This window comes from Somniosus microcephalus, chromosome 3 (genome assembly GCF_052327205.1).
Source record: "Somniosus microcephalus isolate GS21.2 chromosome 3, FLI_Smic_1.0, whole genome shotgun sequence".
NCBI classification, from domain to species: Eukaryota; Metazoa; Chordata; class Chondrichthyes; order Squaliformes; family Somniosidae; genus Somniosus; species Somniosus microcephalus.
The window spans coordinates 229,324,021-229,340,052 of NC_140989.1; the positions used below are offsets into that span (position 1 = coordinate 229,324,021).

At 46.8% G+C, this 16,032-nt stretch overlaps 1 protein-coding gene across 1 annotated transcript in view; it reads left to right on the plus strand.

Annotated features, from left to right (window-relative positions):
- The window catches only part of LOC147121760 (ADAMTS-like protein 2), a 252,217-nt gene that overhangs the window by 39,766 nt on the left and 196,419 nt on the right, over positions 1–16,032 (plus strand). The window contains exons 3-5 of the mRNA XM_085977997.1: positions 9,890–9,965; positions 10,798–10,900; positions 11,688–11,833. Coding sequence (XP_085834123.1) covers positions 9,890–9,965; positions 10,798–10,900; positions 11,688–11,833 — 325 coding nt within the window. The remainder of the gene's footprint in view (positions 1–9,889; positions 9,966–10,797; positions 10,901–11,687; positions 11,834–16,032) is intronic.

Below are 16,032 nucleotides of genomic sequence, written 5' to 3' on the forward strand. Positions count from 1 at the left end.
GCAAGGATCTGTTTCAAACATCCGGCAGGAATGAGACTTCCACTTGTTTAGTGACTCCAAACGGGATATGATACGGAGAGAAGGCTCGTCACAAACAGATGGACGGCAACAGCGCAGTGACTACTTTGCAGCTAATGTTTGTTTCTTTTTGTTAAGAACCTGGTCCCTGCTCTTCATCTGCCCCCCCACTGCCAGACTCTGGCACACGGTAGTGAATCTTCACCCCTTAACTCCGAGACAGCCCAGGCGATGATTATGCAAACAAATCTGCTCTGATAAATTTCATGTTGAAATCCCACAGCCCCTTGCGTGTGAAATGTATGTGGCCCACTTAACACCTCTTCCCAGTCCATCTCATATGGCCTTGATTTTGGCACAGTGTGCTCAAACTGTAAAAGAAAATTAACACAACATGCTGATTTTAAGTGGTACAAGGAGGATTGGGAACCATGTAAACTTCCACTGGAAATGCACAGGAACAAGTCCCATGCTGTCTTCGTGGGTTAGAGTCAGTAATCAAAACAGACTGCACACATTATAATTCATGTTCTTGGATTGTGCACAGCATTGTCGAGCGCAATTTTGTACAGAGTTAGAATTTCTCTTCTTTCTCATCAAGCTGCGGGATAGGTCAGGTGTGTCATGTGGGATAGGTGCTGAGTGATCATCAAGCTCTTATTTTATTTTGCCTCGAGTGTGCTTTTGGAATGTGTCAGCCGTGGCTCAGTGGGTATCACTCTTGACCTCTGAAGTCAGGAGGTTGTGGGTTCACAGTCCCATTCCAGAGACTTGAGCACAAAATCTTTCAAACTATTAATTATTGAAAATTTTATGGCGGGATTCACCAGAGGAACAAAAGGAATGATGTCTATATTCATGTTCAAGCTCCTGATGGGATTTCCAATCAAAGATCAAGGGATGTCTTTGGGTCTCCCATAGAAGGTTTAGTTAGGACGGGACCGACGTGGTGCCGGTTCATCAACAATTCCGGATAACCGAACGCTATAGTAAAAGATATGGAGCTCAGAGCTCTGTATAAAGCAACAAACCCTGTGCTTCAAAACAATCGGCACAAGTTGCAAGCTTCTCTGTAGCTTAGCAACAGCTTCAGCTACACCCTTGCACAGCAACAAATGGAGTAAAAAAAGTAACTAAAAGTAAAAAAAGTTACCTGAACCGACTCCTGAATTTTGCCGGTGGATAGAGCGTTCCGGTTATTTAGGGGCCGGTTAATCGAAAGTTTCCTGTAGTTATTTCATGGATTAATATTCCTATGCCACTTCTCTCTGTCTCCCACAACACTTCTGTCTCTCCTACGCTACATCTGAGTATCGCTCTCCAATACATTAATCATTCTCCACCGTAAATTCTTGCTGTTTTGCTCTCTTAACTTTGCGCTCTCTCGCTTTCTTACTTCATCTCTCGCTCATCTCTTTCACTTCTTGTTGTCTGGCTCTCCTCCTTCAATTCTCGTGTTTTCATTTTTATCGCTCTGCAGGCCAGGAAGAACTTGTGGCGGGCGGTGTAAAGTCTGTGGGTTGTTTAGTTAATTAATACACAGACTACCAGAGTAACTTAAAACAGGACTTTACTATTCGAAGGTCAGGGCGAATCTGCCCAATAACTCCTGACACAGCACTTATATACCGGTGTGGTCACCGTCGGTATTACAGTATACAGAAGCCAACAAAGTAGTGCAACACCTAAAGTAGTTCTCTTAAAGGTGGACGGTTACATACAATAGTTCTCTTAAAGGTAGACGGGTACATACACTACAATCCTCCCTTTTTAGCTTACAACATACTGATTCCCCATTAAACATAAATTATAACATATATACAACTTTATGCAAGACAGTTCACAGATTCAGTCTCTCTGGAGGTTTCTGGACTCTGTCTGGATAACGCCTCGGTGGTGTCGTAACTCCCGGCGGGGTAGCAGGTGCTTCTGGCAAGGTCGATTCGGCTTGAAGGACAGTGTCAGGTTCATCTGATTCCAGTATTACCAGATCGGAGGTAGGTGTTCTGGGTATCTCTGTCTCAACATTAACCGTGTAAGGTGGTGGAGTAGATTGGCCATTTGTGGCTGACCCTATGATCTGGTCAACATGGCGCCTTATTATACTGTCCCCAATGTCCACCGTGTACATCAACGGCCCTAGCCTTTTTCCAATAGTTCCAGGCTGCCATTTCTCGGTACGGTAGTCCCGGGCCAAAACTTGTTGACCTATCTGAAAAGATCTAGTTGGCCTTTCATTCATGCCCTGGAATTGCCGGTTCTCTACGTCCCTTCTGACGTTTGGCTTAAGCAAATCCAGCCGGCATCTTAGTCGTCTATTAAAAAACATCATGGCGGGAGTTTGATTTGTGACCGCATGTGTTGCATTCCTGTACGCCAACAAGAAGCTATCCACCTTATGTTGTAAGTTAATGGCTTCATTACCCATGGCCTTTATGGCCTTCTTGAAGGTCTGGACAAACCTTTCAGCCAATCCATTGGAGGCGGGATGGTATGGGGCTGACGTGTAGTGCTTAACCCCATTGCTCTTTAAGAATTTCTTGAATTCTTCGGACACAAATTGCGGTCCATTATCAGAACAGATCTGTTCCGGCAGCCCATTCCTAGCAAACATGGTCCTTAACAGTGTGATGGTTTTTTCCGTGGTGGTGGTGGACATCTTTATTACCTCCGGCCACTTGGAGTGTGCATCCACCGCTATTAGAAACATTGAGTCCATAAATGGACCAGCAAAGTCGATGTGTACCCTTTGCCAAGGAGATGAGGGCCACTCCCATGGATGCAGAGGAGCCTGTGGTGGCGCGTTTTGGACCTTCTGGCATCCTAGACAGCTCTTAGTGATTTCTTCGATGTCCCCATCAATGCCTGGCCACCACACGAACGCTCTTGCTAGGTTCTTCATTTTCACTCCACCCAGATGTCCCTCGTGCAGCTCCTTTAACACCTTCTGTTGAAGTTTGGGTGGAATCACCACTCTAGATCCACACATCAGGGTTCCTCGACACACTGACAGCTGTTCTTTTCTCTGCGAAAATGCTGGCAGCGTTGGTTCGCCCTGTGCTGGCCATCCCTCCACCGTTAAATCATAGACTCGTGAGAGAGTCGGGTCATTTCTTGTTTCGTTTTCGATCATCGAATTTGTTACTGGTAGACATTCCGCTATGGATGAGTGGAACATCTCTACCGGGTCCACTGTAGTCGCTTCTTCTACTATCGGCAATGGCAAACGCGATAACCCATCAGCATTTCCATGCTGTTTGGACCTTTTGTATTCGATGTCATATTGGTGTGCCCCAAGTAACATGGACCACCTCTGTAACCTTTGCGCTGTCATGGTGGAAACGGCCTTGTTAGGGTTGAATATGGACACCAACGGCTGGTGGTCTGTCAGTAATGTGAACTTCTTGCCCTGCAGGTAATGATTGAATTTCTTTACGCCCCACACAAGGCTGAGGGCCTCCCTATCTATTTGAGCATAATTTCGCTCCGCGGAGGTCAATGATCGGGACGCGAATGCCACTGGCCTTTCCGAGCCATTTGGTAACTTGTGTGAAAGTACTGCTCCAATTCCATAGGGGGAAGCATCACAAGCTAGATGAAGAGGTAACGTTGGGTTGAAATGAGCCAACACTTCTTCAGAGGTAATCAACGCCTTGCTTCTGCGAAAGACCTTTTTACATTCCTCACTCCACTTCCATGGTACTTCTTTCCGCAACAGAGCATTCAGCGGATGCAGCACCGTGGATAGATTCGGCAGAAACTTGTGATAATAATTAATCAACCCCAAGAATGATCTTAACTGTGATACGTTTTCCGGAGCGGGGGCCTTCACGACAGCTTCTATCTTGTCAGGTAACTTGTGCAGCCCCTCTCGGTCAATGACATGACCGCAGTACGAGATCTGTTTTTGGAAGAACTCACATTTCTTGCGATTAACTCGAAGGCCATATTCCTTCAACCTAGTGAGCACCAGTTTCAAATTTGTGAGGTGTTCTTCCTCGTCTTCTCCCGTAATCAGGATATCGTCTAAGTAACACTGCGTGCTTGGAATTCCTTGTAATACCTGCTCCATGGCCCTCTGCCAAATTGCTGGAGCCGAAGCTACCCCAAAAACCAGTCTATTATAACGATACAAGCCTCTGTGTGTGTTGATGGTGAGGTACTGACGCGACTCTTCCTCGACTTCCATTTGTAAGTATGCCTGTGCCAGGTCTATCTTGGTGAAGTGTTTCCCTCCAGCCAACGAAGCAAAGATATCTTCAATCCGCGGAAGCGGGTATTGTACCATGTGAAGCACCGGATTCACTGTGATCTTGAAGTCTCCGCAGATGCGGACCTTCCCCGGTCCCCCTGGCTTGTTACTTGGTGAAGACTTCATGACGGGAACAATGGGCGTGGCCCACTCACTCCAGTCCACTTTTGACAGTACCCCTGATCGTTCAAGTTCTTCCAGTTCTGCCTCCACAGCAGGTCGTATCGCGTAAGGTACCGATCTGGCTTTGAAAAATTTTGGGCTTGCATGTTCTGCAATCTTAACCTTTGCTTTAATTCCTCGCAGTGTTCCCAGTCCTTGCTGGAATACCTCTTTAGCTTCGTCCAATATTCTGGACAACCGTTCAGGTTTGACATCTTCCTTTCCGGAATCTACCGTCATGGTGTTTAGTGAATGCCAGTCTATCTTTATTTTCCTGATCCACTCCCGTCCCAGAAGTGGTGGACCTCCCTCAGGCAACACATACAGGTCCATCCTTTGGTGATCTTTGTCCTTGTATCTCACCTTGACTTCTATCTTTCCGATGGGGTATACTTTGTGCCCCGTGTATGTCTGCAATACTAGTTCCGTATCCCGTAGGGGAATATGCTTGAATAACTTTTTATAATCATGCTTATTCATGACCGTCAACGCCGATCCGGTGTCCACTTCCATTTTCACTTGGACTTTTGCAATCTGTAGTGTGATCCAGATAGCTTGTCGGTCAGCTTCATTACTCACATTGTGAATTCTCAGACTATCCAGTTCCTTGCAGTTGGAGTGTGAGTCCGAATTCTGTTCTTCCGGACTCTTCCTAGTCACCTCATGTACCTTTCTGTACCTCTTTTGTGGTGACTCATTATTGTTGGTCTTCTTTCCTGACCGGCATACCTTAGCTATGTGACCGAGCTTGCCACATTTCCTACATTCCTGGTTTTTAAACCAGCATTGGTTCTGGTCGTGTGTTGTCTTCCCACAACGATAGCATTTCGTTGTACCCGAAGTAATTTGCTGCACACTGAGTGCCGCTGCCTTTAGCTGCATTTCCGCCGTTCCTTTCGCTGCGGCTTCGTTCGATGCAGCAATAAGGACAGCCTTCTCAAGTGTAAGATCGTTCTCTTCGAGCAGTCGTTTTTGTGTTTCATCCTTTGACATTCCGCACACGAATTTGTCTCTGAGTGCCTCTGCCAGATTTTCCCTAAACTGACAGTGTTTCGCTAGCCTACGCAGTTCAATCAGGTACTCCGCGTTGCTTTCCTCTTTCCGTTGCGTTCTCGCGTAAAATTTGGATCGTTCCACTAACATCAGTGGTGCGGGGTTAAAATGATCCTTCAGGACAGCAACAATATCATCGAAAGTCTGATCCGCCGGTTTAGCTGGTGCTAGTAGATGCTTCAAGAGCCCGTATGTCTTCGCGCCCATCGAGTTTAGCAAGGTTATAGCTTTGTCATCTTCTTCTATTTTATTGGCCTCACCATAGATCTCAATGCGTTCCACATACATGGCCCAGTCTTCTACCTCGGAATTAAAATCGTTGATGTTACCACGCTTAGGCATCTTCCTCTCTTCCTGATAACACCACGGATTATTTCTTTAAATGTTCTTTTTTTTTTCAAGATGGCGGTTCCCGCGAAAATGGCGGTTTCCCGCGCTTATCTTCTCTCCCCGCCCACTTCAATGGCGGTTCCCCGCTTCTGTCTTTTTCTCCGCCTAATAGCGGCTTCCCGCGTTTCTTCCCCTGGCGGGAGGGGTACACTTTCCCCACGGGCGACGGCCGCTGGCTTTCAGGTTCACAGCCTGCGCGTCGGCTTCAGTGCTTTCCCTTTTCTCGGCAGGGCAACCGGCGCTAGGTACACCCCGTTGACGGCGAACAGTTTCAGCCGCTGGACTGGCTCTCGCTCAGTTCCCCTTGCTCGGGCTTTGTCTCTCTCCCGCTCGCTCGGCTCTGCCGGCGCTGGGTACACCCCGTTGACGGCGAACAGTTTCAGCCGCTGGACTGGCTCTCGCTCAGTCTCCCTTGGTCGGCTCTGCTTCTCCCGCTCGCTCGGCTCCCAATCGCGCCTCCCAGCCCTCTCGCAGTCCGGTGCTTCCCTCCCCGGCTGCGGCTGAGTTTTTATATCTTCCCGCGCCTACGCTCCCGGTCGCAGCGCTTCGTGGCTTCGGTCGCTGCCCGGCCTTTTTCGCCGGTCGCGGTCTAGCTGTCTCACGACGCCGTTGCGTCCCCAGCCTGTCTGTACCGCGGCTTCCTTGCTCCACGCTGCCCCAGTCTCAGCGCCTCTGGGCCCGACTTCTGTCCGGCTCCTTTCCCCCTCGACCGTGGTCGAGTGCACCGCCCTTATCCTCCGGCTATTCTTTTTACTTTTCCCTTACTCACAGTCACCGTGGCCGGCTTGCTTCTCATGCTGATCGGCTCACTCCTCACCGTGGCAGAAGGGACAGTCAGTGCCTGTTGCTGATGGAAGTCTTTGTCTCTGAATTCTTCCTCCTTTCCAGCTCTGCAGACTCGAGTTTTCTCCCAGCAGAATGACGAGGGCGGTTGCCTCTTCTCGACGCTTGTTAACTGCTTCGGAAGTATTGTTGCCGCAGGGTACGATCGGACTCGTCGCCACTGTAAAGTCTGTGGGTTGTTTAGTTAATTAATACACAGACTACCAGAGTAACTTAAAACAGGACTTTACTATTCGAAGGCCAGGGCGAATCTGCCCAATAACTCCTGACACAGCACTTATATACCGGTGTGGTCACCGTCGGTATTACAGTATACAGAAGCCAACAAAGTAGTGCAACACCTAAAGTAGTTCTCTTAAAGGTGGACGGTTACATACAATAGTTCTCTTAAAGGTAGACGGGTACATACACTACAGGCGGGGAAGCACTCAGGTTGAGCAAGCTGATGGACTGGGAAGTACTTGGGTTAAAAGGGAGCACTTGTGGGTGCAGGTACCCGGTGAGGCCAGCCAGGCTGGGAGGTGCCCAAGGCAGGTGCCTGAACAGGCAGGCCCAGGAGCACTCTGGTCGAGCAGGCCAGTACTCCAGGATGATCCAGCTGGCTGAGCCGATGAGCTGGAGAGTACTCAGGTTCAACAAGCGGGGTCAGGAAACACTTCGGGCGCCAGGTGAGAGAGTCAGGTGGGAAGTACTTGGGGTGAGCAGGAAAGTCGAGACTTGCTGTGTTCAGCTCTGCCACTTTACTTGTTGATTGTCAGTTTGGCTCAGCAGGAGCACGTTTCCTTCTGAGTCAGTAGGTTGTGGGTTCAATCTCCACTCCATAACTGGAGCATATAATTTAAGTGGATACACAGTGCAGTACTAAGCAAGTGCTACATTGTTGGAGGTGCTGTCATTCGGATGCAACATCAAACTGAGGCCTTGTCTGCTTGTTCAGATGGACATAAAAGATCCCATGGTACTACTTGAAGAAGTATAGGGAGTTTCCTTGTGTCCTGGCCAAAAATCATCCCCCAGCCAACACTGCCAAACAGATTAACTGGTGGTTTATTTCATTTGTTCTTTGTGTAACCTTGTGTGCAAGTTGACTGCTGGGTTTGCCTTCATAACAATAGTAACTACACTTCAAAAGTACTTAATTTCCTGTAAAGTACCTTGAAATATTCTGAGGACATGAAAGGTGCTATATAAATGCAAGTTCTCGCTTGTTGTTGGAATGCTGTGTTCAGCAACAAGTACAGTAGGAGAACAGTTCAAGCCAAGGCGAGCACGGGCTTGGGGCAGGAATGGGCCCTTGTAGGGCAGGTTACTGAAAGGAGCATGGGGAGCAGCTCAGCTCAGATACCTGAAGGAGGCACGGCGTGCTAGTTGGGTTGGGTCGCCAAAAGAAGTGCAGAGGAGTGCATCATTGGATTACGGCCAATTGGGTGGAACCAAGGCCTCAACGGGGGAAAAAAAAGGGAGCAAAGCTCAACCAAATAGTTCAAGTTCCAGTCAAGTGCTTTAAACTAAGCCCCAGGTTCCTGACACAGGAATAGGCCTTTCTGAGAAAATACACTTTGGGAATTTACAACATGATGTGTGCAACTGTTTCAGAAAGAGTAACAGTTTGTTCAGAATTGCATAATATATTTCCTATGTTATAAATGTTACTTTCATTGGTAAATTTTCAGGTAGGTTTCAAAAATTCAAGATCGCTGATCAAACCAGCTTTGGAAAATTATTTGAACGATCTGATTGTTATCTCCCACTTGCCAGTTTGAGATTTGTAGCTTTCAAAAAAGAGTTGAGCGATTTAATGGATCAGTTTTCTGTAGCTGACTTGCTCCTCATTGGTTGTTACTAATTGATTTGAGTTGTTTTTCATTCAATAAACATTTAATCATTTGGATGTTTGATTGGCGATTTAACAGACAAGTACTCATTTCAGCTAATCACTCATTTTCACCCTATGGATGGATGTGTGATGCCCTGAGGTGTGACCTCATAATGTTATGAGGCAACAGACACACACTAGACACATAGGCCTAGAAATTCAGTGGGCTGCGCCACCCGTTAGTGCCCAAAGAGGGCACTTAGTGGGTTTAGTGCCACTGGCCACGCCTCCCGCTAAATTTAGCAGGACGCTAATGGCGGCGCTAGCCGTTAGCGCTGTGCCGCTACCGATGACATCATCGGTATGCGCAGCGCCCCGCTACCACCCCGATCGCGAAATTTGGCAGCGCCCCCTGCTTTAATGCTGGTCGCAATTTGCGACCGGTTCAGGGGGACCTACCTGCGGCGGTAGAGGCGCGGAGGTGCGGGGCGGCCATTTTTTTTGCTGGCCGCCTGCCAGCACCTCTTCACGCCGCTGTCCCCAGCCTGCTGAGCACCCCCCCCCCCCCACGTTGTGCCGGCTGTGACCCAAGAGCCCGGCACTTCTCCTCGGTGCCGGGCTCTTTTGCCGGCACTCGCGATCGGCGATCACGCTGCAGCAGGCCCCTCCCCTATAAGAAGGGGAGGAAGGCCTGCAGTACCGCAGTGCGCCGTGCCGCAGCGTGTGGTGCTGCGGCACGTTGCGCTGCGATTTTCAGTTGCAGCGCCCCAAGAGGGATGCGGGGCGCCTCGAGTAGCGCAGCGCTTCCGTCTGAGGCGCTGAAACTGAATTTCTGGCAGGCGTTCGCGACTCCTTCCAGGGCGGTACTTCCGGCGCCCTGGCGAGACTGAAATGGGGCGCCAGTGAATTTCTAGGCCAAAACCTTTAATTAGGAAATAATATATAAGCCATTGCCAAAATAAAGCACAGATACAGGCCATTTGGTCCAAATGGTCTCTGCCGGTGTTTATGCTCCACATGAGCCTTCTCCCTACTTCATCTCACCCTGTCAACATATCGGTGACATGATCACACATCTTCAGTGGAACACTGATTGGTTGCAATTTTCTTTGTTCTCTATCACCTTGGGTTAACCTTACAACTGAGTGCTGAGTATCTCCATCACAGCAAGGTAGGGAAATATATTTTTTTTAATGTTTGGTATATAAAACAACCGATATGTGAGGTGGTGAACCACTGTATTCCAGTCAGTGAGTTGAGGTGATGTTTATAATCTCGTCTGAGCTGTTAATTTGGATGAGAGTTGTAAACCTATGTGGCAGTATATTTATCGACGTGTGATTTTTCTTTTGCAGACGTATAATCTCACAAAGTAATAACGGCACCTTTTGCACAGGATCAGCACGGCGCTATCACTTATGCCAAATCCAGGTAAGGGTTTCTAGTTCTGAGTTTTCGGCTTTTGTTTTTGTCTCTTCTCTCTTTCCCGCCCCATTCTTGCTCCTTAGGGACAGACCCACCCACAGACAGCTGTGGCAAATCCTCAATGCTTCTCCTTGGTTGGTATGGTAGAGCTTGCACTCATCACTATTGAGTCTTTTGGATTCGACCCGGGCTCTGAGTCACTGACCGTGCCCTTAAGTGAACCTCATGTCCCCTACCAATTGGGATGTGCCTTTACCTGCCCAATATCTAGGTAAATGATAGTGAGATCCAGGGGTCAAACAGAGAACCTTTGCCACGGTACACCGACTAAATGGGATGCACCGCATGCTGCCATGCGATCCTACTTGTCAGCCAGTGGCTCAGTGGGTAGCACTCTTGCTTCCAGGTCAGATGGTTATGGGTTCATGTCCCACTTGAGACACTTGAGCACAAAAATCTAGGCTGACACACCAGTGCAGTACTGAGGGAGCCCTGCACTGTTGGAGGTGCCGTCTTTCAGATGGGATATTGAACTGAGACCTTTCAGGTGGACGTAAAAGATCCCATGGCACTATTTCGAAGAAGTGCAGGGGAGTTATCCCTGGCGTCCTGGCCAACATTTATCCCTTTATCAACATCACTAAAGCAGATTGCTGTTTGTGAGACCTTGCTGTGCGCAATTTGGCTGCCATGTTCCTTACATTACAACAGTGACTACACTTCAAAAAGTGCTTAATCAGCTGTAAAGCGCTTTGGGACATCCTGAGGTTGTGAAAGGGGCTAATAAATGCAAGTCTTTCTTTCTTTGTGCTCATTATGTTTTTATTTCTATGTACAGCCCTGTCCAAACAACGGAGTCAGCTTCAAACAACAGCAATGTTCAGCTTTTAATGCCAAAGCAATCAATGGCCGATACTATCACTGGGTTCCATTGTATCCAGGTAAGGTGCCACAAACTTGATTTTAAAATAGAAACAAAGCACACAATAGGGATTCTGGTTACATGGTGCAGTGGTATTTAGAAAAAATGTATAAAATTCTTTCCCTGTAACTTCCTCCAACCCTACAACCCTCCGAGATCTCTGCGCTCCTCCAATTCTGGGCTCCACGATTTTAATCACTCCACCACTGGCAACCATGCCTTCAGCTGCCTTGGCCCTAAGCTCTTGAATTCTCTCCTTAAACCTCTCTACCTCTCTCTCCTCCTTTAAGATGCTCCTGAAAACCTACCTCTTCTGTCCTAATATCTCCTGATGTTAAAGGTGGTATATAAATGCAAGTTGTTGTAGCAGATGTCCCTTGGCATCACTCGTAATAATTTTGACGATACGCCCTATGATATGAACCAGGAGCATTATACCATTTAACACACATACACACACACGTATAATTGTGCTGCTAATGTGTTTCTATATTTAAGGTGGCCTGTCTCCTTAAGGCCACAAGGTCTAATTGCTTTAAACTGACGCATCCTCAGGTCTATTGCAGGTAAATTCTGGTGGGGCTCATCATGTGGTCAGTTAGGAAGTAAAATATTTCTCTGTAGATTGGCAGCTGCTTGTAAATCGCTGGCTCCTTGCTAAAGCCAGATAGGCATTGGATGAGAAAGATTGAAGGCTCACCCAAATAAGGCAGCTAGGAAAGGGGCCCCTGTTGTTGTGTTTGCACAATGAGGAGTGACCGGACTCTGATTATGGTTAAAAGCCCCTTCTTTTTCTTATCAAACAGATGACTATATTAATATTTCAAACAAGCCGTGCGATTTGCAATGCACCACTATTGACGGAGAGAGGCAGTTAATGGTCCCTGCTCAGGATGGAACATCGTGCCGGGACAGAGCCTATCAGGGTGTCTGCATCACTGGCCGATGTGAGGTAAGGCTGATCTGTGAATTTCAAACTATTCATCAAATTGCTGTGTGGAAAATGAGCGTTCCATTCAACTGAAAACGGTGCCTGAGAACAGAGGGTGGACATTGCAGTGCAATAGCAGTCACCTCATTCACTACTTAACATGTTGTGTTGTGTCATTCCCACACTAATCTTGGGTAAATAACCCATGTCATTATAGTTACATAGGCTGCGATTTTGCTGTCCTCGGCGGGTCTGTGGCGGGTCCCGATCCTGCTGCTGGCTCCAGCCCGCTCTGTGAAATGAATTTATCTCAATGGGGCTTGTTAAGCCCGTCTAGCGCGTTTCCCGGCCAATTAGAGGAAGCGGGTGACGTCATTTGATGATGCGTCATCAGCCGGTTTCCTTAAAGGGACCATGTCCAAATTTATTTTGACATTTGTGCTTTCAGTGTTCTGCAGCATTGAGGTGCTGCAAAGACTGACAATGACTGCACAGAGGTGCAGGGCTGCACTCAGCTCTCCCATGACTCCACCCATCTCACTAGCCACCCCTCACACTCACCCTCACCCTAGTGCAATTATACCAACTAACAACACACAAGGTTAGGCACTTGGGTGTTTTATCCAATGTTCATGTAAAATTTTTGTTAATGTGGTGTCAAACATTGAAACCTTTATTTTCAACACTTTGTGTTCTTGGACAGATTTGTGTGCACCTTTTGGAAGTGGCTTAGTGAGTTGCAGTGAATGGTGAGACATAATAGTACCCCCCCCCCCCGCAATGGTGATGAGTGTGAAAGGAATGGCTTGGGCATTGTAGGGATCTTTATGGTGTTGGTGTGGGGTGGTGCCAACCTGGCGCATCATGTGGCAGCCAGGCTGTCCATGGTGAGGCCATCCCTCGCCTCCCGGGCAGCAATGTGGTCGGGTGCTGATGCCCTGTGTCCTGTGCAGCATCAGTTGATTGCGGAGAAGGTTGGTGTTGTTGTTGGTGCTGCTGGTGTGCCTGGTGCTGCTGGTGTTGGGAGTTGATCGTGGTGGGATTCTGAGGACCAAGGTGAGACAGTATAAAGGGCACCCATGCTGATGGAATAGATGGCAGGTGAAGTAGAGATGACAGAAGCGATCTGTCAATGGTGAGAGAGGTAATGAGGTCAGACTGGATGGAGACTTGTGTACAGACTTGCAGCATGGTGAACCTGTTGTGGAAATGCAGTGAGGAAGAGCTTGTGGCTGAGGGAAGATATCTCTGTAAGATGGGAGCTTTTACTGTACATTTGAAGCTGTCAACTCAACAGCTGAGTCAATGGCCACTGACCTCCCACCTCAGTTTGACAGACATGGTCCACAACCAGCGTGGACCCCATGGGCGAGCTGTCAAATGCGAAAGGTAAGCTGAAAATCATTCTTAAGTGCCTCTAAACAAGCCATTAATTACCTGAATAGGGTCCCCCTGCCGCTGCGTGTCGGGTCTGCTCAGCGCTGACAGACCCGACATTGGGAAAGGTGGGTTCACAGCGGGATCCCGACCGCGGGGAAAAAACAAACTTTCCCACCCTACCCGCCACCGATCGCGCCTGCTAAGCCCCCGCAAAATTCCGGCCTTGAGTAGGTTCATAGTAACGAGACTAGCCCATTCAGCCACTCGAACCCGCTCCGCCATTCAATTAGATCATGTCTGATTTGTACCCCAACTCCATTTACCTGCCTTTGCTCCATATCCCTTGATACCTTGAATGTTGAATAATTACTTTGAGTCAGTCTTCAGAGTAGAGGAAGAGGATAATACACTTGATGTTCCAGGGAAACTAATAATGAATTGAGGACGGGAACGCACTAAAGTTAACGTAGGGCAAGAACACAGTATTAGAAAAAATGATGGCACTAAAGGCTGACAAATCTCCAGGCCCTGATGGTTTTCACCCAGGGTTTTAAAGGAAATAGTTGAGGAAAGTGCAGATGCTTTAGTCATAATCTTCTAAAGCTCTCTCGATTCAGGAATTGTCCCTTTAGATTGAAAAATTGCAAATGTAACTCCATTATTTTAAGAAAGGTGAGAAAGCGAAACTTTTAAATTATGGACCAGTTAGTCTAACATCTGTTGTGGGGAAGTTATTGGAATCTATAATTAACATCGATAATTTATAAGTGACTGAGCACTTAGAGACATTTGAGTTGATTTGTGGGCCAACATGGATTTGTAATAACAACAGAAAATGCTGGAAAAACTCAGCAGGTCAGGCAACATCCGTGGAGAGAAATTTGAGTTGACGTTTCGGGTCGAACCCTTCTTCAAAACTGGAAAGAAAAGAAACTAGATCGAAGGCAGGGCTGCGATCGGACAAAAGAATAAAAGAAACAAAAGAAGTAAAAGAGATTAGAAGCTAGACGAGATGGTAATAGGCTGAGATTAGGTGTAAAGTGTACTGGCAGGGCAAGAGATAGCTGCCAGGTGTGAGAGAGAAACAAAAGGAAAGGGGGGGGGGGGAAAGGAGTGGAAAAATTACAAGAAAAAATGAAATAGGGGCCGAGCTTATGATCTGAAATTGTTGAACTCGATTTGTAATGTGTAGGTCATGTCCAATGAAACTAATTGAATTTTTTGAGTAAGTAACTAAAGTAATAGACAGAGGAATGACTATAGATAGTTTATATGGACATCCAGAAGGCATTTGATAAGGTTCCACATAAGAGACTTAGCTAAAATGAAAGCTCATGGAATTGAAGGCAAATTATTGACTTGGTTAGGAGATTGGTAAGGCAGTAGAAGACAGAGAGTAAGGATAATGGGTATGTACTCGAATTGGAAGGGAGTGACTGATGCTGTCCCACAGGGATCTGTGCTGGGGCTTGAATTATTCACTATATTTATTAATGACTTAGATAACACAATAGAGAGCCATATATCCAAGTTTGTTGATGACACAAAGATTGGTGGCATAGAAAAGAGTGCAGACGGGAGCATAAAATTACAGAGACATTGATAAATTAAATGAGTAGACAAAAACTGTGGCAGATGGATTTCAACATGGGTAAGGGTGAGGTCCTCCATTTTGGACCAAAAAAGGATAGAACCGAGTATTATTTACTGGTGAAAAGCTAGGACCAGTGGAGGTCCAAAGAAATTTAGGGGTCCATATACACAGATCACTAAAATGTGGTAGTCAGGTACAAAAAAAATCTCAAAGGCTAATGGAATGTTAGCCTTTATAACTAGAGGGCTAGAATATAAAGGGAGGAAGTTTTGCTATAGCTATACAAAGCCCTTGTTAGACCACATCTGTGTACAGTTCTGGGCACCGCACCCTAGAAAGGATATATTGGCCTTGGAAGGAGTGCAGCGCAGATTCACTAGAATGTTACCAGGGCTCCAAGGGTTAGATTATGAGGCGAGATTACATAAACTAGGAAGGTTAAGGGGTGATTTGATTGAGATTTTTGGATTTTGAATGGAATTGATAGTGTAGATAGAGAGAAACTTTTTCCGCTGGTGGGGGAGTCTAGGACAAGGGGACATAACCTTAAAATCAGAGCCAGGCCATTCAGGAGAGAAGTTAGGAAACACTTCTTCACACAAAGGGTGGTAGAAGTGTGGAACTTGTTAGATCTGTGGTTCAGTGGATAAATAATTACACGGATGCTGTACATAAACAAATAACAGGTTTTTACTGGAGGAGGGTAATCTCTAGACTGGGGTACAGAGGCATGCGCACAGCTTATATACCGGTGTGGTCACTGCCGGTACTACAGTATACAGGAGCTGTAAAAAGTAGTTCTGACTTAAAGCACATACACTACAATTCCTCCCTTTTTTAGATTAATAATACCCCCTTAATATTCAAATAACAATTACATTTTTACATGTACATTCAATAACAAAAGTCCATTTATAGATTCAGTCTTTGGGGCGGCTTCCTGACCCTTTCGGGATAGCGCCTGTAATGATCAATAACATGTCATTCTATAGTGGACACTAGGTGGAGCCGTAGAGCTGTGTAGAGCTGTATATAGCTGTATGTATAAGACTACACTACCCAGCTGTAGGTATATTAAGACTACATTACACATGAGGCACTGGGCTACCCACAAGGCAGCAGTCAAGATGGAAGCCTCTACAGATACTGTACCTAGTCCACGTGTGCTCAATAAAGTAACTAGCAAAAGCTAGCTGTGTTCATAATAAGAATGTCTATTTATTAATGAACATAAGATGGTACCAGG